The 27,046-nt window shown below is 45.5% G+C and overlaps 1 protein-coding gene across 1 annotated transcript in view; it reads right to left on the minus strand.

The window, feature by feature from the left end:
* mEFG1 (mitochondrial translation elongation factor G 1) overlaps positions 1-27,046 on the minus strand; it is a 197,332-nt gene that overhangs the window by 124,868 nt on the left and 45,418 nt on the right. The window contains exons 7-8 of the mRNA XM_070532582.1: positions 9,092-9,165; positions 5,039-5,119 (exon numbers count right to left, since the gene is read on the minus strand). Of these exons, the coding sequence (XP_070388683.1) occupies positions 5,039-5,119; positions 9,092-9,165 (155 nt within the window). The remainder of the gene's footprint in view (positions 1-5,038; positions 5,120-9,091; positions 9,166-27,046) is intronic.

Here is a 27,046-nt window from a genome sequence, read left to right on the forward strand (position 1 = left end):
GGTGCAACATTTCACCTTTAACTTCAAGAAAAGTTACTTTGCGATGCCATGCGAGCATAACTTTCTATCCTAAGCAATTGTTGAAGCGAGAGCTCATAACACAAATAGTGGCACCCATATTGACAAGAGCAGTAGTATCTACACTGTCTGTAAACACATACACTTTGTTCTTCAGCATAACAACAGGTGAAGGAATTGGCGAGTCTGACCGTCCCGCGAATGCACCTCCATCGGCCACACCAGCTGTTTCCCAGCTGCGGCGGGGAAGGCGACCGACAACGGCACGGAAATGGTGAATGGCACTGTTGGGTCAATGGCAATGTAAGGCTGCGCTCAGAGACAGAGGACTTATCGCACAATTGGTACGCTCCCTGATGCCACAGAGGCTGGACTCCAGATGGTGCAGGCGCGTCTTCGTGCACACGAGCTGTGTACGCTGAAAAACGTGGTGCTCGTTGCAAGTGGCGGGAACAAAAGCACACAATATGTCCTCGAGAACCACAGGCGTAGCAGATGGGTAGGCCACGGTTGACACTAAATGGAGCAGGTACGCGTGACGCCTGGTATGGTTCTACGGGAGCATATCGTGGCATCGGGTATTCCGCAGCAACGCGTCATGGTGTTGGGTAGTCAGGGTGTCTACCAAGCTGAAATTTCCGAATTCCCCGAGTTTTCCAGGTTTTCCCTGAGTGCCTTTGCAAAATTCCCTGAGTAACACAGAACTATGTTTTAGCGGGCTGAAAACATGTTGCCCTATGCTGTCACTCTCTGTAAGCATGTGAAAAAATTAAACAAAACGACTTAATCCAGTTTGAATACTAAGGAGTAGTGTTTATTTTATTCAAAAAGAGATTAGAAGGGAGGGGTTAGTAAAATGCAAAGCAAATAAACTGTCTTCGAAAAAAATTGAAAATTGAGCTGGACATTCTCAAGTACAAATAAAAAGGAGATGCGTGCAGAAGCAAATATTTTCGAATATGAGCTATTTCTATCAAGTGATAGCAATGTCAGTGGTATCAGGCCCAAAATTTGTCACAATTGAGCTTCCCTCTCAGCAGCTGGAAAGTCAACCTCAACTGTCTTGACATACTCTCAGTCTGTGCACGATGCTTCAGTGTTGCGATTCACTGCTTTAACGAGTTTATTTTGGTTTGGATGAGGGACACCTGCATCTCGGTGTCAGCCAACACTTTGTTTTTATAGCTGAAGTTTCTCCAAGCAGCGCCACGCTTCGTTTCCTGTTAATTCCTCAATGCGTAGGTCCTTTGTGTTCTTGTCCTCCTTCCGCCGTGCATTCACCCCACGAAAGATTTGAAGCATCTTCTTGGTCAGTTGTACAATCAACGTCCATCTTTTTGAACTCCCTAGGGGCTGTAAAAACGTCCGAAAAATCAGCCAGTTGAAAAAAAAAAATGAACACATGTCTTTTACTGTCCTTAAGGGATCAAACCGCCACAGGCACATTAGAAAAAATCTCTGAAGGCCTGTCGGTACAAGCATTAGGCATATCGATGCTCATACTATGACAGGAAATACTGGATGCACGCGTGTATAATTAAGGAATACATACTGTGTTCCAAGGCAAGTGCCCCTTCCCACGCTTGTTACGCTTCACTACAATACTTTTGCATATGCTTCACCAAGTAACATGTTCATACTTGCAACTGTGGTGATGTTGTCTAAGCACTCGATCTTCGGTAAGACCCCTCAGGTCTTCAAAGCTTCGAAGGCGTGATATTGCTGCCTGAATTCGGAAGGAGTGCTCAGGTTTTCTTTCGTTATAAAAAATTGTAGACGCCCTCAGTGATGCCTTTTAACAGATGTCCCACTTTGCCTTCATCGGACATATTCGTGTTTACAATTACGCGTAGCTTGAACATTTCAATATACTGCTACATGCGTGTGGCATTTGATTGTAAGAACAAGGTGCATGGGCGCCATCACTCAAGAAAAGAGAAGGAAGAACGAATGAGAAGAGAAGGAGCGAACGAGGTTTGCGCGGTGAATCTAACCGGTCAGCACTGCAACTGTTTTGGTAAATATAACCTGTAAATAGTTGCTTGTCTTACTGACTTGTCCTTCGCGTAACAATGTGTTGTACACATTTCACCAGGCAACTGGGCTCTGCGCGAGAGCGTGTTCTGCTTTCTTCTTTTGGGGAATTTGAGTCGCCGAAGTGGCCTTTCATTTCCTGGGCAAAAGCTTGTGAAGTGGTCAGCACGCATTCATGATTGTCAAACCAAAGTAGAGTGGTACCGGCGAGAAGAAATGCAACACTCTACACCCGCTATGCCGCCTCACTGTTTCGTAGTGTCTCAGCCAGTCATCCATGTCTTCATCTGTTTTACCTGAGAATATGCGTTTTGGAGGCGATTTTACGATCGATTCCCTCTTCCATGGTGTTCACTAACCGGCCTGCTTGGGCACATCGGCCATGCTTTTTGGCTCTGGTGGTAGTCCGGCCGAGCGTCTACTTCTTTGAAGATCTTGTAGGACTGGGTTGTCCAGGGCGTCCAGCACCCAGCACTCCACCACTTGTCACGGATGTAGAGTGGAATTATTTACAGTTAAAAGGGTAGAGAAGACATGGGACGATCCGAAACAGTAACTCAAAAACCTTACGCCACTTCTCCTTCCTCTTCTTCGCTCTTCCGGTGCAGCGTTACAATATTTTAGACAAATTTCAAGTGCCACTTACTGGGGTCTAAACATTTTACTAATTTTTCACCCTTAGTAACATTTTATATACACTTCATAGCTAGTTTTCGGTATTTCACAGTTAATGTGGAGCAAAACTGGGTGCACGTTAGATTCGGGTAAATGCAGTATATAAAGTAAGAAAATGCATCTGCATATAACATGCCACCAATTTATTTAAAAAAAAGATATAGCATGCCCCCAACGTTCACAATCAGAAAACGTGAGATGTGCAGACTTATTAAACCTCATAGAAGATAAACTTTCTTTACAATTATATGGACACTTGGGTGTACTATGGGCGACATCGCCGGCATAGTGTTCCGTATAAATGCCAAGTGCGATAATGTCGTGGCCGCAAGCCATATGCAGTGGGTGCAAGGGTGAGCCGAGAATGGTGGCTCGATCTTGCGCATGCAAGGAAGGAAAGCGGGGAAGAAGTGCGCCGCCTTCCATCGTGCGCAAGGAACTGGGGGCTGCACGGGCCCTATCTTGAAAGCAATCTGCAATGAGTACAGAGTCTAAGCGCACCGAAGGCTGTTAGCTTTGTGTGTGCTGTGTTCTCGCCACTTAGTTGGCATTGAAGCAACAAGCAGCACTAAGGTTAATTAATTCACTTGCTCCTACAGCCGCTCTCCCTCATGCCAGCATTTTGACAGCGAATGTGCGCCGTCATCAAGTGAGATGTGTTCACATTTACATTGTGCGTGTGTCCCAATATGCTAGTTAATCCTTTGAGGGTCGAACTATTTTGAAAAAAAAACTTTCCCAGGTGGTCAAACTACTTTATTGCTGCTCTTGAATGTACAAAATGTATAAAGTCGGGAATAAATAGTAAAAAATAATTAGGAACAGTATTTTGGTGTCGGCATCATTCAGAACTGCAAAATGTTTAATAGTATTTCCGAGCGTGATGCTCCTTTAAACGTGGGTCTACGCACAGCGCCTTATCGCAATCTGCACACCTAAAATGCGTGTCTGTTCTCTTACAGCGAGGAGTTGTATTGGCGCACACGACATCTCTGCGTGCAGCTGCCTTGGGCAGAGGTCTGAGGCACCCTCTCGCGTAAGCCCATTGTCGCAGAGGGCGAGAATACCTCGCAAACGGCGCTGATAAACAAGCTAAGAGCAGTTCCAATCAAGATAGAAATCAACTTCCATCGCCCCTGTGAGAGTGCCGACAAACAAAAAATTGACGTTTCGCGTGCATCCGTTGCAATCACGCGGCGAAACCGAAACCGCCAAAGGGGCGCTGCCACAGTCTGAGCGACGCGCTGAAGTTAGTAATCAGTTCTGTTTACCTCCCCAAGAAGGTAGCACCAATTTCAAACGCATCTTGTAAGTGCTAAGATGTGGCAGCACCTCCCTGTGAGCACGCATCGTCATTATGGCGCGAAATTTCACATGGAGGGTCGGAACCGTACCCGTACGGCAAAGACGTTGCAGGACAGAAAACCGCCGCCGTACATGTACGGCAAAAACCGTCGAAGGGTTAATTTGGTTAGTAAGCGAATGTTTACAACTTTATACAGCCGATAAAACTACAATCCTTATTTCGTGTAGCTGTCTGCTAATTTACTATTGCAATCAACGCGTCACCTTGTGGGCAAAGCTGCAATATTTTTTTTAATGAGCTTTGGTAATAAAAGCAGTGCGTTGTCATCACCATTTGCGTTTTATCACAGATAGGAAGCACATAAGTGAGGTATTCTCAAGAGATCACTTTGAGAGATAGTGATACCCCTTTTGCAGGACTCTGCATCAGACTTATTGGTGTATGGGGCCAACAGTGTTCTTGGCACTGTGCACAGATGGCAAACATGGGTGGCTATATACACCGATATATACAGTGGCAAGTCTAACGAAATCTTGCAAGTGATAGTATCTCCAAAAGTGATTGACCGAGAATACCGCTCCAGATCATGGTTGAACGCAAAATGAACCCACAGGTACTGGCACAAAAACAAGCTCTGTCGCCATCTCGTGATGGTGAAGATGCTGTGTCTGACATGCACACAAAAATTGAGGGCTTTATAGCAAATCTCTATGCTTGAGGTCTTATACACACACAAAAAAAGAAAAAAAAATACAAGAAACAATTTTACCTTCATTATTTGCAAAATGGAGAAGGGATGAGTGATGCTCACGAGGCACAGAGGCTGTCGCCAGTGCCACGAGCATGGTTTCGGTTTAATATATGATAATAATGGGCAGGCAATTTTCTTATCCGTCTCCGAAAAAGAGGCACACATTAGATTACGGTAAATATGGTATATATCACATTGTTTGTCCAGTTAGTGATGCATTAACAACCTAGAGAACATGTAAAAATTCAGTATACTTGCCATTAGTTGCTCCTCTGAGGGCGTCTTCTCCTCCAAGTACATCTCCCCAAGCATCTCGTCCGCATTTGAAACATGTTCTGTGGGAAGGGCAAGCTGAACTCAGGAACACTACAGGCAACACAAGATGGCCCAGGATAACTAGCAAATCCCTTTTTCGAAATTCCATGACCTTTTCAGGTTTTCCAGGATTTCTGCAGTGAAGATTTCCCGACTAAATAAACATCAGAAGACATCATCATACCTTGCTGGTGAAGCAGCGCACTGAGACAGACACAGTGAATACACACAAGAAAAAACGACACTCGCTGCTTTTCTTGTGTCTTCACTGTGTCCGTGCCAGTGCGCTGCTTCACCAGCAAGGTATGATGATTACTCACTAACTTTCCACATTACTGAAAATCAGAAGACAGCAACTGATTTTCCAATATGATTGTTCCCACAATGTCCAAAAAAATTGGGAAATCGAGAAGAAGCTAAACTTGGGGGAAAATCAGCAGCTTACAAAAGCAGCAGAAAAAATATAAGTAATGTCACCAATCGATTATTCAGGCACCAATATTTCGGACCTGTTTGATTATTTGGACAGCTCTGTGGCACCACCCCAGGGCCAATAGACTTAATGTATAAGCACGACCAAAGTCTTGGACACTGTACAGCACGCCATGCAATAATTCAGACTCCACCTGCCCCACAGCAGCGTGATAATTTAATTAGGTCACTGAATCGAGCAGAAATTGAGATTTTTTCATTTTGATACACGTCAGCCATGTTGCTTGTGCCTCCTCGAAACCAAAACTAGCAAAGCCTAGTTGATATAGCACTCTCCTACCCCACCCAAACTGCAGGATAAGCCCAGCCAGTAAGTCATTAAAGGGACACTAAAAGTTACTATGAAGTCAAGTTAAAGAGATAAAGCAATGCTCTAGAATGTCTAAGGCGTCAATATAATCGCGAACAGAGCTTTAGCAACTGCATAACACGATTTGAGACACCCCAGCGACATTCTGGTACTAACCTGACGATGAAGGCACTCCTCATCATAATTTATGTCACTAGTACTCAACTACTTGTATTAAAAAAATATCATTTCATCAGGTTATAAGACGGAAGAAAATGCTACTCGTCTACTTCTGCTCGATTCTAAGAAAAATTAACATTTTGATGTTACCCTTCAGTAATATGGGTGTTCGAAAGGTTTCGCTTTCGCTCGACTCTGCGCTGCGCGCTTTGGAGTTTCAGTTGTTTCGTTATCGCGTCGTGCTGCGCTGGCTCTGCTGACTCGCGAAACTTGCATTTGGAATAAGCAGCGAGAATGCCACGTCCATGTGATGTCGTTGTATGCGCGAACGGTCCGCGGAGCTTGGCCAAGGGCAGTTACAGCGGCGAATCCAACGTTACTTATCACTGTGTGCCAACGAGTGAACCTCTCCGTTCGAAGTGGTTAAGTGCCGTACCTCTGCCATAGCGCGTTGACAAGGAACCGAAAAAGCACATAGTGTGCTTGCTGAACATTCGTCCAGAGGATTACGAGTTCAACGCCGACTTACTGAAGTCATGTGGAGTGCCTTTCAAAGCAATGCTTTCCCGTAGCGCTGTTCTGTCGGTCTTGCCTGTATTCTTCGAAGTGCAAGAACAACCGCAGGTTGAAGACGGGGTGGGGAGTGCGGCATTAGGTTTTCACCAAGAAAAAGCTACAAATGTGTGAATATGTACAGCCATGACATACAGTTGCCGGCGTAGTAGTACGCAACGACGCCAGCAGCGCGAGCCCTCAGCAGCAGGTCATGTTCATCAGTGCTTAAAGGGACACTAAAGGGAAACAATAAATCAGTTTAGACTAATGGAGTATTGTTTGAGAACCCTGCAGGCAGTCATTTCAAAATAATAGTTTGATTATTAGATGAGAAAATGGAGGTCGAAGTATCAGTATTTGAATTTCACGCCGAAATCTCAACGCCGCAACGTCAGCGTGACGTCAGAGATTCCAAAGTATGTTTTTGCATTTGGGCCGCGTTGGCTGAATAAAGGTTCCCGAAACTTGCCATGTTTAATATTTCATTCCTTTAGAACACAATGTAGTCAATCTGTACAGCTTTATATAATTAGTAGGCCCTAGAAAATGCCATCAAAATCCATGACGTCACAGCCCCCAGGTGCGGGAACTCAAGTAGGCGTCGCCACCCGTATTTCGTTCTTGCGCTATTTCTGGCTTACCAAACGTCTTATCGTTGTAAGAGGGGTGTTTTTGGTGTTGTAGAACGGTAATTTACTGATGCAGCAGAAATCGTTTTTCACTTTAGTGTCCCTTTAAATCGCTGAAGTCGAGCCCAGCATCGCCAGCCAATGTCATTGTCAGGGTCATCCATTGTAAAGATCGTCAAAGTTGGCGTTATAAAATAAACAACCAGCTTATCGTTGTGCGCTTTCCCTTCCGCTAGCCACCATAGTTCCGGTTTCGCGCTGCTGTCAGCTCTGTCTTGGCTCTGTTTCTGGCCGCGCATTTGCGTTTTGCGCAGAAAAGCTGCAGCGCCGTCACTATGAGACCATGACTTCACCACTCCTCGATCGGAGGGCGGGCGATTTGAACTGCGCTAGAGGTATGCGGATGCTTCAGAACGCATTTTTCCTTAAAATAAGTAACTTCTTCGCATTAAACAAGCGTTTTTAAGTTTCTGGGATGGTATTTCAACAGTCCACGTTGACTTAATATTAACCTTTAGTGTCCCTTTAAGGCCAATGTTACAAAAAAGTATAGTAACATTGATAAAAAGGCTGCATTTGTAATTTTCACAATTTGACGGGCGAATTCCATTCCACTCTTTCACCCACCATTCCTGGTTGCCTTATCCTGTTGATAAAGCAGGTGGAGTGTCGCTCTGACCTGTGATGAAGTTCAAAAAGCATGAAAATAAATAGCATAAAAGGCATCACTAGAAAATCGCAGCCACAGACTTATTTAGGCCAAAGGCAAGCATATGTGCGTCAATGGGTGGCTGCGTTTCTGCACTGCGATAAGATAGCGCGCTTGGCACCGTGTCAAGTAAGCTGTCGCTTGTGGATGGCGATGTGTCTTGCGCTAGTCACATGAAAGATAGCGTGCTCGGCAATGTGCCAAGATTGCCGTCGCTCGTAGATGCTGATGCCTGTTGCACTAGTCATGCGAAATTGAAGGCATCCCCGAAAGTCACGATCCGAGAATATGGCACACCTTTCTTGATCACTAGTGGAATAAATTCAAAAATTTTATGGCGAATCTGGTATTTCGGAACACTGTATACCACACCAGTACGGTAGCCCGTAAACTTGTTCGTGTGTTTTACGGAACAAATGTCTGCCTTTTTTATTTGCCTACTCATTCTTTCTTTGCATGGCAGCACAAATGTTACCTAGCTTATTGGCAGCCATAAAATTAACATTAACACTATATCTACTTCCCACTTTCTTTTATCCTGTGCGATAAGGAATGGATGTATGAAATGCCTACTATTTTTTTCTTGTTGTTACTGCTCTTTGCAACCATGTTTGAACTCAGCGAAATGACGGACTTTTTTTAAGCATTCAGCGACAGTGGCTACTGCAACGCCAGGAATAAAAAAACGCTTCTAATGGTAGAGGCCTGGCATATCGATAGTAGTAGACGCACATATGTGAGCCAGCCTTCCATCAATGTGCGTAGAGAAGATATGAAGTGCCTAAACAAACGTCTCTCGCACAGGCTTAGGCATATTGAAGGAGTGCATTGTTTGGCTTCATATTTCAGTTGTTCTTGTGGTGCACAGCACCGTAATAGTTTGCAGACCCAATTGTCAGTGCATCATGTATACGCTACACTAGTTTGTTAAAATTCCCCAACATGGTGGGGGCCCTTTAAGTGGGTACATATTAAAGCGGTTTTACTGTATTTTGCATCAGCTGAAGAATACCCAAGCCACCCCCCAACAATGGCTAGTGACATGACGTGTACCTTCTTAACTTTGTATAGTTCCTGCATTCCCTTTACAAAAGCAAAGGAAAACTGAAAACTGCCAGCACAGTGGCAAGGCACCTACCAATGAGCTCATGCCGTCGTTCTTCCATTTCTGTACGCATGTCTGGTGGTGTATCCTCATAGCACACCTCCTCCCTGCACACAGACGATGAAATGCACCAGAAAATTGACGCTTAGAGCAAACTTTAGGCATTGGTTAAACATTACTCAGGCAGCTTCTTAAAAGCTTATACAGTCAAACCCATTTATAACAAACTCGATGGTTCAACGAAAAATGGTCGTTATATGACTAGTTCGTTATATATATGGACTCTCCCTTAAAGGGAAGCTGAAGCGGTTTTCAATTTCCATGAATTGCTGGGATTGGGAAGAACAGACCTAATAATTTACGGTTCCGAAATTTTTTTCTTCGTTTTGTTAATATAAGGGGCGGAAATCGCTTTCTAAATCACCCCCGCGGACACGCCCCCATCGCTTCCCGGAGCGCCGGGTGAGGAGGTTACCAGAGGAGAGAACCGGCGAGAGTGACGTCACTGGCGGGCACCGAGCTGCCGGACCGGCGTGCTGGCATGCGCTGGCATGCCTCTTTCCGTCCTGCGCTTTACTGAACGACGCTACGAGAGATTTGCCGCCGCTGCCGCTCACGTTTGTTTTGCGATTTTCGTAAACTGTTCTTTCCTTCTGTGCTGCGTGAGTGCCTACAGCCAAGGGCGCCCAACATGCCCTTGTTCTGTGCAGCAATCGGCTGCGCGAACACACGCGGGCGAGACGATGTGGTGTTTCACAGGTTCCCGAAGCACAAGAAGCTTGCAGTGCAGTGCGGTACGTGAGGAGAGATAAGTTCGTGCCGACGAAATCAACTGTGCTGTGCTCGGACCATTTCCGCGATAGCCGGATAGCCTTACGACAAATGCGGAAACGCGTTGTTGCTAGCGTTGCTATACTCCGTTTCATACATCAGGTGCAACGCCGTGGATGCTTGAGATACTTCTTGCAGTGGCTGTATTCGCACTTAGAAAAAGTTCAGTGTTTCTTGACCCGATTTTTGAGAAAACTTTTCATATATAGGCTCAGTTCTGAATGAAAAAAAAGAATTTACCCATAGAAACAATCCGTGCACTTATACGGCTGCTAACACGTTCTTTTAAATCAATTTTCTTTTCGGCATTCTTTAATTGCAGCCCGTCGCGGCAGCTTCACGTGCATGCTCGCGCGAGCAAATGCCGCTGGCACGCTGCGAACCATAGACGGAAACGCGCGCAGTAATAAATTTTGGTAACCGGACTTCGTGCGTAGCTTCCACAGCGTTGCACCTGAGGTATAAATTGGAGTATAGGCTTGCCTAGTGACATTCGACGTACGGTTGCAGTTATCATGTTTACCACACGGCGGTGCTAAAACTGCCTAATATCTTTATGTCAACACTAGCATGGACCGCGCATACCGATTCTTGATCGAGCCACAATCGCAAAGTCGTCGAACCATATTCTGAATATTGCACATATGATCCCCCTGACCATCTCGATCTGGATGTGTATGATAAGCAACTTCCATGACTGTACCTCGCAGCACTGCATGTGCGCGCTTTGAAACGCGGCACTTATGTTCGCGATCGTGTATCAACGCTCAGAAAACCACGGGACTTCAAACAAGCAGCGGCAAGGTGCTTGACATCGCAGAATTGTACCCATGTTTACAATCTAATGAGAAGTTAGTGCTTCGGCATTCTTCCAGCAGCAAGTTCCCAGCGACACTTTAGCGCATTTTTTCTCCCGTCATTGGAACGTGCAGCTACATGAAAAAAAAAAAAGCATACGTAACAGCTAAGATTTCCAGCGCGCGAGAAGGTGTACACATCGCTCTCGCTTTTGGCACACTCAACATCGCCGTTGCCGCCGTTGCCGCCATCGTTTTCCGTATCGGCTGTCGGTTCGAACATGTACGGCGAAAATACAAGCTGTCCGAGACAGCGAGAACGTTCCATAATGCTTACAACTCAGCTATGCAGCCAGAACAGAACAGCGTGCTACGCTCTCAAACGGCGGCGCTGACCGGCGACTGCCGCCACTGACGTCACAGCGGCTCCGACCAATCACGGGCAACAGCGGCGTTCGCGCGATACCCTGAGGCGCTGGTGCGCGTTTTGATGAAAAAACAGCCGCTTGCGCTTGTTTCCGCCCTTTTTGAACGAGATATTCGTATTCAGGGGACTCAAAACTGTAGAATGCCGCAGAGAACTCATTTTTTTCGAAAAGTGTTTCAGCTTCCCTTTAAAGGGCCCCTCACCAGGCAACCTAAATAGTTTTGATTATACACTGTAAGTTAAGTGACCTCTAGGGAGCGTTCTGCCGCAAACATTTTTCAAATCCGCTCATTAATAGCCGAGATAGAAATATTTCAGTGTCACGAAGCCATGATTTCATGAGGCGAACTTCACCGCAATCATAGACGCTCTCTCCACTTGCCCTTTCTAACCTCCACAAGCAAAATTCCTTCCCTGCATTATCCCATACCGAACCACTAGGATCGCCTGGCGCATACGCCACAGGCCTTGCTTTAATTTTCTTTATTCCTTGCTGTTTTTTTTTTTTTCGGCATAGAACACTTCCGCTGATGGCGACGCACACGAACTCTTCTAATTGTCTCATTTCACGCAGCAGACGATTTTGCGCACTGTGCACGAGGACACCTGACTAGCGGTATAAGTGTGTGCTACACGAATACTGAGGCAGACACAAGCGGATCACACAGCATGATCCTGCGCTGGAACATGGTAGAAAATGACAGTTTCGGTGTCTGTGCATGCAACTGCACGACGGGGGAACAACCAGACAAAACGGAAGTACATTTCTTGCTACGGTGCATAGTAAAACAATAACATGCAGACATTTGGTATGTGTGTTTTATTATTTCTTTAAGCTTTAATTTGTCTATTCTAGCAACATATTACACAAATAACTCTTGAATAATTCTTGAATTCACCTGTCACCCGGAGTGACGTCGCTGCGCGAACACGTGTAAGTAGGCGCACTAGCATGTGTACGTCATCCTCCGGCTTGGAGCGCGGCGGCCGCGAGGAGAAGGGAAAACGGTGTTCGGTTCGAAATGTCAGGTCTTTTTGCGGCATGTAGTGACTTTTGCAGACATGATCGTTATTGCGCACTGTATGCTCTGCACTTGTCAGCTCAAAATAGCCAGACCTGGTGAGCGGCCCTTTAAGAACGCTCAAAAATCACCCGCACTTAAGCTGGTGTCAGCAGTTCCAATTCGGCAGCAATTGGGTCAGAAAATCTGATTTTCCGTGTCATTTCTGCTTTCGGTGTGTTCCCACACCTAGCTGCAAACTTCCGTTAAAAATGTCAATCTAAACAAAAAAATGCAGCGTCATGTAGCTCTTTCAAAATAGCACCCGCCTCTGATCACCTGTCATTTTGAAACTGCAAGTTTTTAATCAAGAACTTGTGATATATTTTACTACTTGCGGGACACGACTGTATCCTGCGCACGAGAGTGAAGCGTTCCAGTTGGCTGGAAGCATAAACTTCGGAAACTACTGCAGCATAAATAAAGGGAAAATGAGACATCCACCCGTTCGTAGCTATTGCTACAAAGGAAACCCATACGGGTTCCTCGAAAGAAAAGCCTCAAAGTTGGAGAAAAATTCGTCCTGGTCCGGGACTCGAACCCAGGACCACCGCCTTTCCGGGGCAGCCGCTCCAGCATCTGAGCTAACCAGGCGGCTAGCAGATGGCAGGGCGAAGTCGAATTTGTCGACAACACGAAGCAAAGGCAAGAGTTTGACATAGTAGTTCTGCGGAAACCCGCAAGGTGGAGAGAAGTAATGAATAAAGGGAAAATGAGACATCCACCCGTTCATAGCTATTGCTACAAAGGAAACCCATACGGGTTCCTCGAAAGGAAAGCCTCAAAGTTCAAGAAAAATTTGTCCTGGTCCGGGACTCGAACCCCGGACCATCGCCTATCCGGGGCAGCCGCTCTACCATCTGAGCTAACCACGCGGCTAGCAGATGGCAGAGCGAAGTCGAATTTGTCGACAACACGAAGCAAAGGCAAGAGTTTGGCGTAGTAGTTCTGCGGAAACCCGCAATGTGGAGAGAAGTAATGAATAAAAGGAAAATGAGACATCCATCTGTTCGTAGCTATTGCTACAAAGGAAACCCATACAGGTTCCTCGAAAGAAAAGCCTCAAAGTTGAAGAAAAATTCCGTGCTTTTCCCTTTATTCATTACTTCTCTCCACCTTGCGGGTTTCCACAGAACTACTACGTCAAACTACTGCAACATGCCACCATTTTGCAAAAGTCTAAGACAATGTGGTCTTGGCATTGCAACTGCGCATCAGCCACACGAGAGCTGTAAAATTACATTATGTATTGTGGGGAGCACACGTGCCCATCTTCCCCCGCGCCGTCGCGTCGAGCGCCGGCATAGACCGGGGAGAGGCGCACTGTGCCCTCTCCCGATTCTCCATCGCTCTCGCGACGCGCGCGCGCCCTTCCACCCCCACTCGCGGGCGGGCGGGTAGCTTACGGGCGAGGAGGACATTCCCCTCGCCCAGGTAAAAAGGTACAAAACAGCGCGACCGGGGGAGACTCTCTCTCTCGGAGGCCGGACCCCTAACATGCCGGACTGGAGTACCTGCTGCAACCCGTGAGTGACCACGTTGCCTGACTATCCCGGGCAACGAGGCCAGCCTATTTATTACTATTACAGAGAGGACATCCCTCTGCGAGTGTTCGATATTGCTAGTAGCAATAAACGTTGTTACCGTTGACACCGCTGGTTGCCTTATTTGTCCGAACCCGGCGTAGCCGCGATTCCCGCGCTACGGGTTGGGAGTACCACGAAGCGACTGCGTGGGGCTAGATCCGGAGCTCGCCTTCAGCCCTAGCCGCACGCAGAGTGGAACCCCCACAGTATGTACCTTCAGGTGAAAAAAGATCTGATGTCTGAAAGGTCAAACATCACCGCGAACTGTTATCAGCAATCGGCAAACTCGTAAACGAAGCGCCGCCAAACCGTCATTTCTTGATAACAGCACAGTAACCACCGACTGTTTACAACATTGCGCGGTGGCAGCGCATGGTGCAGCGTTCTTGCATGGTTGGGCCGCGTTGACAGGAACACTTTAGCGGCCGTTGTTCCCATGGTGGAAAGACATAGATAGTCGTTTAAAATCGTTGAAACAAGCGAAATACACATGGTGCCACACGGACAATTGCGTAAAAACGACAGTGAGGCCATTCTGGCATCCACTATCACACTGATGCACACACCAGTGCACGTCTCGCGCCATGCTGTTTATCCTGTACGCGACACACGTCCGCCCTGGAGGCGTGCCTTGAAAACACGTGACCTCGCTTGAGCTTCTTTGTGGCTTCCGAAATCCACGCGAGCCGGCCGCTCGCTCATCTTGAAGGCCATATCATCGTCGCAGTTGGACTAGAGTGAGGCACATGCTGCCGTGCGCCCAGTTTGGTCGTGCTTCCGTGCTTTGTCACTTTTCGTGTGCCCTTTTTTACTGTGAACGGGTTCGAATCGTTCGTTGTAGCAGTATGGTGATTTACAAAACATTCGTTATATATGCATTGGAATGTGGTCGTTATAGCCGATAGATGGTTATAACTGGGATCGTTATAAGTGGGTTCGACAATTGTACCAGTAATGTATCAGTGTATCAGATAATGTGTTCAAAGTTCCCTAAAGATACGGAAGATAACATAACTAGCTTACGAGTAGTGTGTGTGTATGTGTTCCTTGTTGTTGCCGTTTTTTCACGCTGTTTAAATTTGAATGATTGGATAACTGAATTTCTCTGGATTGCTTTTCCCACCGACATATACATTTGCAAATAATTGAGGTAGTAATTAGATGAGAAATTAGACGAATTAGAGTGACTAACTACTCAGCCAAAAGACCGAGGCAAAGCCTTTACAGCACAGCTCATTGAAGACGTTTTTAAACTCAGCTGCACGACCCATCGAAGGACAACTGCCTATCATCCACAGATTAACGGCTTGACCGAATGACTGAACAAAACGATGACTGACATGCTGGCTATGTACGTAGACGTACAGCACAAGACGTGGGACGAGATACTCCCTTACGTAACGTTTGCCTATAATACTGCTATGCAAGAAACAACACACTTCACCCCGTTTTACCTCGTTTACGGCTGTGAAGTGCAGACTATGTTAGAAGCAATGCTGCCGTGCGACAACATCGATCATCCCGACCTCGCCCAAGATGCCGAACTTTTCATACAACGAGCGGAAGAAGCCCGTCAGCTTGCCCGAGTGCACATAAAGCAACAACAGAGCATCGATGCGCACCGTTACAATCTCCGGCATCGACATGTCGAGTTCCAACCTGGTGATCAAGTTTGGGTCTGGACTCCCGTGCGCCGAAAAGGACTATCCGAGAAGCTTTTGAGTCGCTACTTCGGACCTTACAGAGTGTTGCAGCGAATTAGTGACGTGAACTACGAAGTCCTTCCTGGCGGAAGTCAGCCTCCTCGACGTCGACAACCGCAATCTGAGATTGTGCACGTTGTGCAGTTGAAACCGTATTATAGCCCCTAATATTCGACATTTTCAGGTGCTTCGATTAGTTTTGTGGTTCAGCACAGCACAGTGATTGTGACTATAGCCTATGTGTTCGTCCTAAACCATCTCGGCGCTTTCAGGTCAAGGCTATGCATGCTTTCCTTCTTTTTCTTTTTTTTTGAAGAGGGGGTAATGCCACAGGGTGTGGCGCAGCAAGAGACTGAAGAAGAGGAGAACGAGGTTCGTCTCGGCATCGCGCGTCGCCGCTTGCGTTTTTGTAAAAGTGCAACCGCCTGTATCTGATTCAGCTTGTATACCCCAGCAGGGTATACGCGACAATATTATTTATTACATATTTGACTGGCCTTACTTGCAGCCCATCAGCATTGCAACTATGGCTGTTTTTGAAGCCCAAGAAAACAGCGCAAACTTCATGTTCTACTGTTGCTTCTAAAGAGAACGTATTTACATTATTAGGATCAAGAGCTGTGTAGGATACATGTGGGCCAGTGTCAAAATCTCGCTGCACGATATAGTTGTTAAACACGTTGACCATACGGTCACCACTAACTGTTCCTTCACCGTGCAAGAATTCCGTCACCGGTTCCTTCCTATCACTTCGTCCTATAAATGAATTCAGCTTGTTCCATAATACATCGGTTTGTTTACAACAGGAAGAAAATAGATCAAAGTAATACATTTCCTTTGATTTTTAAGTTCCTTATCTAAGGCATTTCGAAACAGCCTAAATGCAACTAGGTCTACTTCTTTATGTGTACACATAAACTTCTTAAATAAATGGTCTTTTTTGTCAATGTTGTGCAAAAGCTCACATGTCATCCTTGGCTTTCGACAGCCTTTCGCCCTTTCTGGACGTCTGTAGATGAAGTGTTTTTTGTATACTGCTGAGAAACAACTAAAAAAAGTATCATAAGCCTCATTGGCATCAGTAGAAGGAAAAATATTGTCCCAACACACGTTACTTATATCCAAATAGAAAGTATCCAGAGCTGTTTGCAAGACACACTGGAAACCAGAAGCAACATCAGTGTCCACTCTAGGACTGTCGGTCTTAATACAACAGCATATTAGCCTATGGTAGCTGATGGTGTACGAAAGCACTCCTGTTGTAACCAAGGACTTATAATAATTTGTTATAAATTATTAATAATAGTCTGCAAACACTACAACACAACATAACAATAACTGGAACAACTGGAACACAATAATAATTACTAATAATAGTCAATAATAGTCTGCGAACACATGGTAACCCTTGTGGGAATACTTACCACGTTTTTCACAATTATAGCATGAAAGTAGATTTTCGAACTCAAATTTTTTTACATTATCACAATTGATATCTATATTGCCGTCTCTGCCGATGACAACAATATGCTGATTTTCATTTACAAATGTAAGCAAGTTATCTAAGCAAACAAGAAAAGGACGCATGTTGCCATCTGGAGGATGATAACAGGAAACGGTGACGACATTGTTAAAAAGACCACACACTACTTTGTAATCAGTAGTTACACAAGAAAACTCAACTAGAACTGCTTTAAAAGAACTATTCACTAACAAAGACACGCCTCCACCTCGTCGGGTTAGCCTATGCATGAAGAACGTTTTCATGTTGGGAACTTGAAAAACATCCTAGTCATTTGATTGCCAGGTTTCTGTGAACATAATAATATCAAAACAGTAATTCATCCTCTTAAAAAGACATTCAAGTTCCGTCACCTTGTTTCCAATGGACTGCACATTTAAGTGAAAGCCCCGAATAAAACCACTTTGCTTGTTATGAAATTCTCGGACTAATTCAGTGAGTGTAATACATCCTAAGGAATCCATTGCAAGTCGTGTAATATGTTACACAAGCAGATATGCTGACAAAATAGAAAGTCAGTCACACAGGGCAGTCAAGTCGTCCTCTCCCCTGATGACTGCAGCTCGTTCCCCGTTCTTTCTGCGAACCAGGGCTTTCCCGTTCGAGTGCCATGCATAGTCATACCCAACCCTTGTGGCCCATGCTCTTGCTATCCCAAGGCGAATCCTTGCATGTCTAGTCATGTTCTCTGTTATATAGAGGTCCTCACTAGACTGTCAAAGAGCCTTCCTCCTCTCCAGCCCGGTGTTATGTGTGTCCTTGTACACAAAGCGAACGATCACTCCCTGTATCTTGCCCGACTTGGATGCCATCCTGTGAAGGGCGGAAATGTCTATACGAATGAGTTTATGAACACCCAACTTTCTAGCAACATCATTGACGTTAGATAGAAGGTCCTCCTCCGTCTTCCTCGGGTATTCCGTGGATTTCAATATTCAAGCGCCACTACGCCATTCAAGGTCGTCAACGTCAAGCTGTAGTGGGGCAAGACTTTTAGCATTACAGGCTTTCTCAATTTTATCAGCTCATCCATGAATGCATTTTATCTCGTTCTTGTGCTTGTTTAGATGCTCCTGAATGTTATCAAATTTATCGGAGAGCAGTTGAGCTAGCCTTTCCACTTATCTGACTTTGTCAGTCAAAGGGAGGAGAGAGGTTATCTTCTTGCTCATTTCTACTATCATGTGTTTGATTTCAGCATCTCCCAACGGTTCTACAGTAGGTTCACTGCCCTTTGTACTGCCCAGCCTGCAAGCCTCACACTTCCAGTTCTTTCTCTTAGTATCGCATTTGGTCGCAAATGTTTCTTTTGTCATGCCCGAACAGACCGTGCCATGAAAGCTAAATTCACAAACGCTGCATGTAATAACATTCTTGTCATCATTCATTACAGCATGGCAAGTGTAACACTTAGGCATGCTTGCAACTCAAAGTATCAGCACAATGGCACAAAACAACACAATAGGTGGCAGCGGCGACAGCAAAAAAGAAAGATAAAGAGCTAGAAGCGTGCACACAGCACACTCACGAGAAAGTGCCAACGCACACTCAGTTTCGCATTTCGATACCAGCAAATGTTCTCCAGAATCATCGCAAGCAGCATTCACAGCCATCGCCGCTAAACCCATTGTGATAAGCATCTTCACCTATCTATTTTACAGTGCATGGTGCGTAGTGCCATTGGTAGTGTACTGCACGACTTTAGTAGCAAAAATCCAAATGTGCCGCCGTTCCCTGCTGCCGGCAGTGCGATGTGGGCATCATATTTCGCTTCGGTGGCATCCGGCGTCACCCGCCAGCTTGATTTCTTTTTGGTTTCCTGTCGCCCTCTTAAAACACCACGCACTAGGAAAACAACAAAATGTGTCTCGGGCTGCTCGAGCACCATCAGCTCAGCACGCATTGCCGTCTTGTGCTGCTACAATCTGCGTGACGCTTCGCATGACGCAGATGTCACCAGTATTTAAGTCTGGGAAATTTTTTTAGTTACTTTGGATCGTAGGTTTTCCTAGTTAGTTAGTTTTTTCTCGCGTTTTTTTTCCAGAGCGTATAAACGAGGTTTTACTATATCATAGCGGCTTTGTCAAGCTGTATTTTTTTTTACAGCTTTTTCTGCAGCTCCTCTGTCCATGTATCTTTGAGGCAGAAATAAACTTTATTATTATTATTATTATTATTATTATTATTATTATTATTATAATCAACGACCTATTTTATTTCCACTGCATGACGAGGCCTCTCCCTGCAATCTCCAATTTCCCCTGTACTACACCAACCGATTCCAACTTGTGCCTGCAAATTTCCTCATTTCATCTCCCCACCTAGTTTTCATTCCGTCTTCGACCACGCTTCCTTTCTCTTGGCACCCGTTCTGTAACCTTAATGGTCCACCGGTTATCTAACCTACCCATTAAGTGGCCTGCCCAGCTTCATTTTCTTTATCTTAATGTCATTTAGAATATCTGCTATCCTCATTTGCCCTCTGATCCATACCACTCTCTTCCTGTCGCTTAACGTTATGCCTAACATTTTTCTTTCCATCACTCTTTGCACGGTCCTTCACTTGTTCTCGAGCTTCTTTGTCAGTCTCCAAGTTTCTGCCCCATATGTGAGCACCGGTAAATGCATTGACTGTACACCTTTCTTTTCAATGATAGTGGTAAGCTTCCAGTCAGTATTTGGCAATGTCTGCTGTATGCACTCCAAGCCACTTTTATTCTTCTGTAATTTCCTTCTCGTGATCAGGCTGCCTTGTGAGTAATTGACCTAGGTAATATTCCTTCGCAGGTTCTAGAGGTTGACTGGTGATCCTGAACTCTTGTTCCCTTGCCAGGCTATTGATCATTATCTTTGTCTTCTGCATAATAAACTTCAACCCTACTCTTACACTTTCTCTGTTAAGGTTCTCAATCATTTGTTGTAACTCGTCGCCTGTGTTGCTGAACAGGACAATGTCATCTGCAAACTGAAGGTTGTTGAGGTATGCGCCGTTGATCTTCACTCCCAAGCCTTTACAGTTTAATAGCTTGAATACTTCTTCCACACATGCAGTGAATAGCGTTGGAGAGATTGTCTTTTGCCTGACCCCTTTTCTTATAGGTATCTTTCTACTTTTTATGGGGGGAATCAAGGTAGCTTTGGAATCTTTTTAGATACTTTCGAAGATATTGACGTGAGCCTCCTGTATTCCCTGATTACATGATGCCCATATGACTGCTGGAAGCTCTACTAAATCAAATGCCTTATCATAATCTATGAAAACCATATAGAGAGGTTGATTGTACTCTGCAGATTTCTTGATTACCTGATTGATGACATGGATGTGATTCATTGTATGGTATCCCTTCCTGAAGCCAACCTGTTCTCCTGACTGACTCAAGTCAAGTGTTGCCTTTATTCTATTGGAAATTTTCTTGGTGAATATTTTATACAAGATAAAGGGAGAAGTTTAATGATACGAAATGCAGAAAGGTTGGCCTGAGGTATATTCCTCTAGCCAGCTACTCTGCGTTAGGGGAATACTGGAAGTAAGCTAATGAACCTATAATTTTTCAATTCTTTAACGTCTCCTTTTTTTGTGGATTAGTATAATTTTGGCATTCTTCCAGTTCTATGGAACCCTTAAAGTCGTGGGACATTTTGGATAAAGTGCCGCAAGCTTTTCAAGCATATCTCCTCCATATTTGATTAAATAGACTATTATTTCATCTTCTGCCGCTTTTCCCCGTTTCATATTTTGCATGGCCCTTCTAACTTCATCGCTAGTTATAGAAAGAGCCTCTGTAAGCTGTTCATTAATACTTTGAATTGAGGTATCGTGGCTGCTCTGAGTACTGTACAGGTCAGTATAGAATTCTTCCGCTGCTTTTACTATACCTTTGAAATTGCTGATGATATTACGTTCTTATATTTGAGTGAATACATCTTGGCTTGTCCTATGCCAAGTTCTCACTGATTTGATGCTGCATCCATTTTTCACGTCTTCCTCAGTCTTTCTCATGTTATAATTTCGAATATCCCTTACTTTCCCCTTGTTGATCAGTTTTGACAGTTCTGCAAATTTTATCTGATCTCTTGAGTTGGACACTTCGATTCTATGAGCGTCTCTAATTTTTGATGCAGTGCAGGGAAGAGAGATTAATAAAGTTGTGATTTGCGATATTACCATTGTACCTTGTGCATAGTTCTTGAATAAGGGCTTGTATGTCAACAGAACTGTGTGCACTGCTGAGTAAGCAAGTGTCAGAATGACAGCTTTATTGCTTGGAGCAGCCTGTAGATGTGTACTGTAGGGGTTGAAGGCGGACTTCGGGATGAAAAACAAACTTGGGAGGGTTTATTTTACATTATATACAGAGAGGTGAGAGTCAAGTAACAGTCGTACAGCCATTACGGGCCGGCAGCAACTCGGACGCTGCAGCCCGCGGCAAGAAGTTCGAGAGAGGTGAATCAGGGAATGCTCTGGTCTCTCTGGAATGCTTCTTTTAAACCCTTCGAGGACTGGAAGTCGCGTCATGTTCCGCCAATGGGAGAGTCCGCTCAGATGACGCCATTTTCGGCCAATGGTAGGCGCCCGTGCAATGGTGTCATACCCAGTGAAGAGAGTCGCCGCTTGGTCCCCCTTGCTTGATCGCTTGATCCCCCTTGCCTTGCTGACTAGCAACTCACCGTCACAAAAGCCAGGTGGGGGCGACGCTGCCAGGCCTTCCCGGTACATCGCAGCCGTCTTGTTTCGGGACCCACTTTCCTTGCAACAATGCCGGGCTATCCCTTCGTTTTCTGGAAAACTCGAGCATTGAATAGCTCCACCGGCGGCACACGGCCTGGGGGCCGCCAACTTGTTTGCACGTGTCTTGCCTCAGGAATGTGGCATCTCTGCTTCTGCATTCCTCAATTAGCTGTGCTGCGATTCGATGTGGACTGGGGAACTCGAAGTAGCCTCAGGAAACGGCGCCATATCTAACAGTACATGTTGCTTATCACCTGCACATGCAAGATATGCTTTTGACCATGCAATGCCACGTAGCTGGCTATGAGTGCTTTTTCACAAAGGGTACATACTTGTCAGGCGCCGAGCTGCATGATTCTTTTCTGTGCATATTGTAGACTAGCTGAGCGCAACATTTATTTACACACAAGGTAGAAGGGGTGCATATTTATTTATTTATTTATTTATTGTACCTTTAAGGCCCATAGGCGTTACAAAAGGGAGGGGAACAAAATACAGAACATGTACAGACGACAGGTTATAATAAAAAAAAAAAAGAAATGCAGATTAACTAAAGTATTCTTCAATAGTAGTTTGAAAAGCAGTTGTATCGGTTAGGTTAACAATTGAGGCCAGCAGATGATTTCATTCATTGGCAGTTTTAGAAATAAATGAATAAAAAAATAGGTTCGTGCGACAATGTGGAACGCTCTATTTATGATGATGGTCAGTACTAGATGATATGTATGCAGGTTCGGAGAAAAGTTCACTTTTTAATTTCGGATTGTAGTGATCCGAAATCGAGAAGGAATTTTGTGCAGAAGTGATAAGCGTGCGAACTTCCTATGGGGTGAGAGGAGAGGGAGATTTAAAGTAGCCTTCATAGATGTTACACTTGGTGTCTGAGAATAGTTAGTAATCTAAAGGTGTTTATTTGGCAGAGCTCGGAGCAGCGCAATGTCAGCGAGCAGGGCAGTCACAGCTTCCAAGCACGAGAGCTGTTGCGGAGCAGGAGTGCTCGACCCACTAGCGTTTAGAGCCAGTAGCGCTGGACCCACTAGCGTCTCTCTTCGCTACAGTATGAATGAAACGTGCGCTACAATTTTGTGTAGATTCTATTGCATTTGTTAAGTAATCTAGGCCAGGGTTCCAGACAGTATAAAGTTATATTGCCAGTATAAAGAGAGAATAGCCTAGAGGAATTCGAAATCCCGCAGGTAATGCCAGAAGAAGTAAAGAAAGCCTTAGGAGCTATGCAAAGGGGCAAGGCAGCTGGGGAGGATCAGGTAACAGCAGATTTGTTGAAGGATGGTGGTCAGATTGTTCTAGAGAAACTGGCCACCCTGTATACGCAATGCCTCATAACCTCGAGCGTACCGGAATCTTGGAAGAACGCTAACATAATCCTAATCCAAAAGAAAGGGGACGCCAAAGACTTGAAAAATTCTAGACCGATCAGCTTACTGTCCGTTGCCTACAAAGTATTTACTAAGGTAATCGCAAATAGAATCAGGAACACCTTAGACTTCTGTCAACCAAAGGACCAGGCAGGATTCCGTAAAGGCTACTCAACAATACACCATATTCATACTATCATTCAGGTGATAGAAAAATGTGCAGAATATAACGAATCCTTATATATAGCTTTCATTGATTACGAGAAAGCGTTTTATTCAGTCGAAACCTCAGCAGTCATGGAGGCATTACGGAATCAGGGTGTAGATGAGCCATATGTAAAAATACTGGAAGATATCTATAGTGGCTCGACAGCCACCGTAGTCCTCCACAAAGAAAGCAACAAAATCCCAATAAAGAAAGCCGTCAGACAGGGAGATACGATCTCTCCAATGCTATTCACCGCATGTTTACAGGAGGTATTCAGAGACCTGGAGTGGGAAGAATGGGGGATAAAAGTTGATGGAGAATACCTTAGCAACTTGCGATTCGCTGATGATATTGCCTTGCTTAGTAACTCAGGAGACCAATTGCAATGCATGCTCACTGACCTGGAGAGGCAAAGCAGAAGGGTGGGTCTGTGGGTCTGAAAATTAATCTGCAGAAAACTAAAGTAATGTTTAACAGTCTCGGAAGAGAACAGGAGTTTACGATAGGTAGCGAGGCACTGTAAGTGGTAAGGGAATACATCTACTTAGGGCAGGTAGTGACCACGGATCCGGATCATGAGACTGAAATAACCAGAAGAATAAGAATGGGCTGGGGTGCGTTTGGCAGGCATTCTCAAATCATGAACAGCAGGTTGCCACTATCCCTCAAAAGGAAAGTGTATAACAGCTGTGTGTTACCAGTACTCGCATATGGGGCAGAAACCTGGAGGCTTACGAAAAGGGTTCTGCTGAAATTGAGGACGACGCAACGAGCTATGGAAAGAAGAATGATCGGTGTAATGTTAAGGGATAAGAAAAGAGCAGATTGAGTGAGGCAACAAACGCGGGTAAATGACATCTTAGTTGAAATCAAGAAGAGAAATGGGCATGGGCCGGACATGTAATGAGGAGGGAAAATAACTGATGGTCATTAAGGGTTACGGACTAGATTCCAAGGGAAGGGAAGCGTAGCTGGGGGCGGCAGAAAGTTAGGTGGGCGGATGACATTAAGACGTTTGCAGGGACAACATGGCCACAATTAGTACATGACCGGGGTAGTTGGAGAAGTATGGGAGAGGCCTTTGCCCTGCAGTGGGCGTAACTAGGCTGATGATGATGATGATGATGATGATGATGATGATGATGATGAGACTGATGAAGGGTAGAGCACTTCACCGAGCGCAGTCTCTAAGCTCGAGCATCTGCGGCACGCGATGCTCTTGGCAATCCTGCTGCCTATGTCCATGCGTTCTTCTTCATTGCAATGGCCCCATCGGAAAGAGGAGCCATCCTGGCGACTTCATCTGAAGATGACGCCGCAGAACCATGATACCGATTGAGCCGCTGGACGTGGACGACTTCACAGTTATAACGACGCATGTCAAATGGTGGTGTGAGTGGCTCTACGAGGTAGTTGAGAGGAGAAGTTTGCTGCAGAACACAGGATGGTCCATTGTATTTAGGGAGAAGTTTTGAAGCGAGTCCTGGTGTGAGGGTTGGTACAGACAACCAAACGAGGGTTCCCGGTAGAAAAGTTGGAATCGAGTTGCGAGCATTGTGTTTTGATTTTTGGCAATTTAGATCATCTGAAGTGAAGCAGCGTGCCAACTGAGGACATTCTTCAGCTTGTCTTGCGGCGTCCAAGATTGGCAGGCATTCTGATGGGTCTGGGTGGTAGGGCAGAATGGTACCGTTTGTATGAGAAGGATGAGGGCCATAAAGAAGATAGGAGGAGGAGAAACCGGTAGTGGCTTGCATTGTGGTATTGTAGGCATAGGTGATGAAATGAAGAACTAGGTCCCAAATTGCAGTGGTCGGATGCGATGTACATAGCAAGCATGTCACCAAGGGTGAGATTAAAGCATTCCATGGCACCATTGGTTTGCGGGTGATAGGCGGTGCATGCGCGATGAACAATAGCTCATTCAGCAAGCAATTTTTTAACGACTTCAGACAGGAAGGCGCGGCCTCAGTTGCTTAGGAGTTCACGAGGGCTTCCATGACGAAGCACAAAAGAGAGCAGTATAAAAGTGGCGATTTCCTGCGCTGTAGCAGCTGCAAGGGCAGCAGTGTCTGCATAGTGTGTTAAGTGGTCAATGACAACTATAATTCACCAGTTGCCGGACACAGACAAAGGAAGTGGACCATATAAATTGACACCGACACAATCAAAAGGTTGAGATGGGCATGGCAGGGGTTGAAGTTCACCGGCTGGGAGGTGCGGCGGAGATTTCCATGGCTGACATTGCCGTCAAGAGAGGACGAAGTTCTGAATGAAGGTGTACATCCCCCGCCAGTAGTATAGGTGCTGAAGTTGCTCATAGGTCTTGAAAACGCTGGCGGGGCCACACTGGTGGTCCGAGTAAAAAGAGGAACAGATCTCTGATCTCAATGCTCTTGTGATTATGAGCAACCACGTACGTCCTTCTGGTGCATAGTTGCGTATGTACAGGAGCTGATCACAGATGGCAAAATGAGGAACTTGGCGCCGAAGTGTTCGAGAGGCTGGAACTGTTGAGGTATCCGAGAGAAGGTCGAAAATGGATGCAATCCAGGGGTCATTGTGTTGTTCAGCAGCAATGTTGTCAAGGTCAAGAGACAACAACATGCACTCACAAGGGAACTCACAAGTGGCCTCTAGCGAGAGTGGTGAGCGGGAAAGAGCGTCAGCGTTCGAATGCTTCCGGCCGGAATGATGGACCACGCGTATGTCGTATTCCTGAATTCGCAGGGCCCAGCGAGCAAGGCAGCCAGAAGGGTCTTTTAAATTTGAAAGCTAACACAGCGCATGGTGGTCAGTCACTGCATCAAAAGAGTAGCCATATAAATAAGGGCGAAACTTGCCAAGCGCCTAGACAATGGCCAAGCACTCCTTTTCCGTGACGCTGTAATCGCCCTCGCATCTTGGTCAGCGTGCTGCTCATATAAGGCACGATGTATTCTGCTTGACCAGGATGACGTGCGAGAACAGCACCTAGGCCTACACCACTCGCGTCGGTATGTACTTCAGTAGGAGCTTGAGGATCAAAGTGGTGACGAATAAGTGGCGTCGTGAGAAGACGGCGCAAAGTGGTGAACGCATGGTGGCAGGCAGGGGACCACGATGAGAGGTCTTTGGCACCATGAAGCAGTTGCGTTAGGGGTGATAGTATCAATGCAAAATTTCGATTTAAGCGCTGGAAATAAGAGCATAAGCTGATAAAACTGCAAAGTTCTTTCAGTGTTGTGGGCTTAGGAAATGCAGACACGGCCCGCAATTTCTCAGGATCCGGAAGAATGCTATCCTTGGACACAATGTGGCCGAGGATCGTGAACTTGTGTGTGGCAAAGTGACATTTCTTGAGATTAAGCTGCAGACTGGCGTTGGTTAAGGAACTCGGCACGTGCTGAAGGCGGCACAGGTGTGTTGCAAAATCAGGGGCGAACACCACGATGTCGTTAAGGTAACATAGACATATCTTCCATTTAAGGCCGCGCAAAATGTTATTCATCTTCCTTCAAATGTAGCAGGTGCATTGAAAAGTCCAAAAGGCATGACTGTGAACTCGTATAGGCCATCTGGTGTAATAAAAGCAGTTTTTTGGTGATAGGGCTCCACCATCGGGACCTGCCAGTAGCCTGACTGCAAGTCCAATGAAGAGAAGAACTCGACTCTTTGTAAGCAGTCCAGAGCATCATCAATGCGCTGCAATGGGTAACATCTTTCAGCATGATCTTGTTTAAGCATCGCCATGAGCTCTCTGAAGGTT

Source organism: Dermacentor albipictus, chromosome 1 (genome assembly GCF_038994185.2).
Source record: "Dermacentor albipictus isolate Rhodes 1998 colony chromosome 1, USDA_Dalb.pri_finalv2, whole genome shotgun sequence".
NCBI lineage: Eukaryota > Metazoa > Arthropoda > Arachnida > Ixodida > Ixodidae > Dermacentor > Dermacentor albipictus.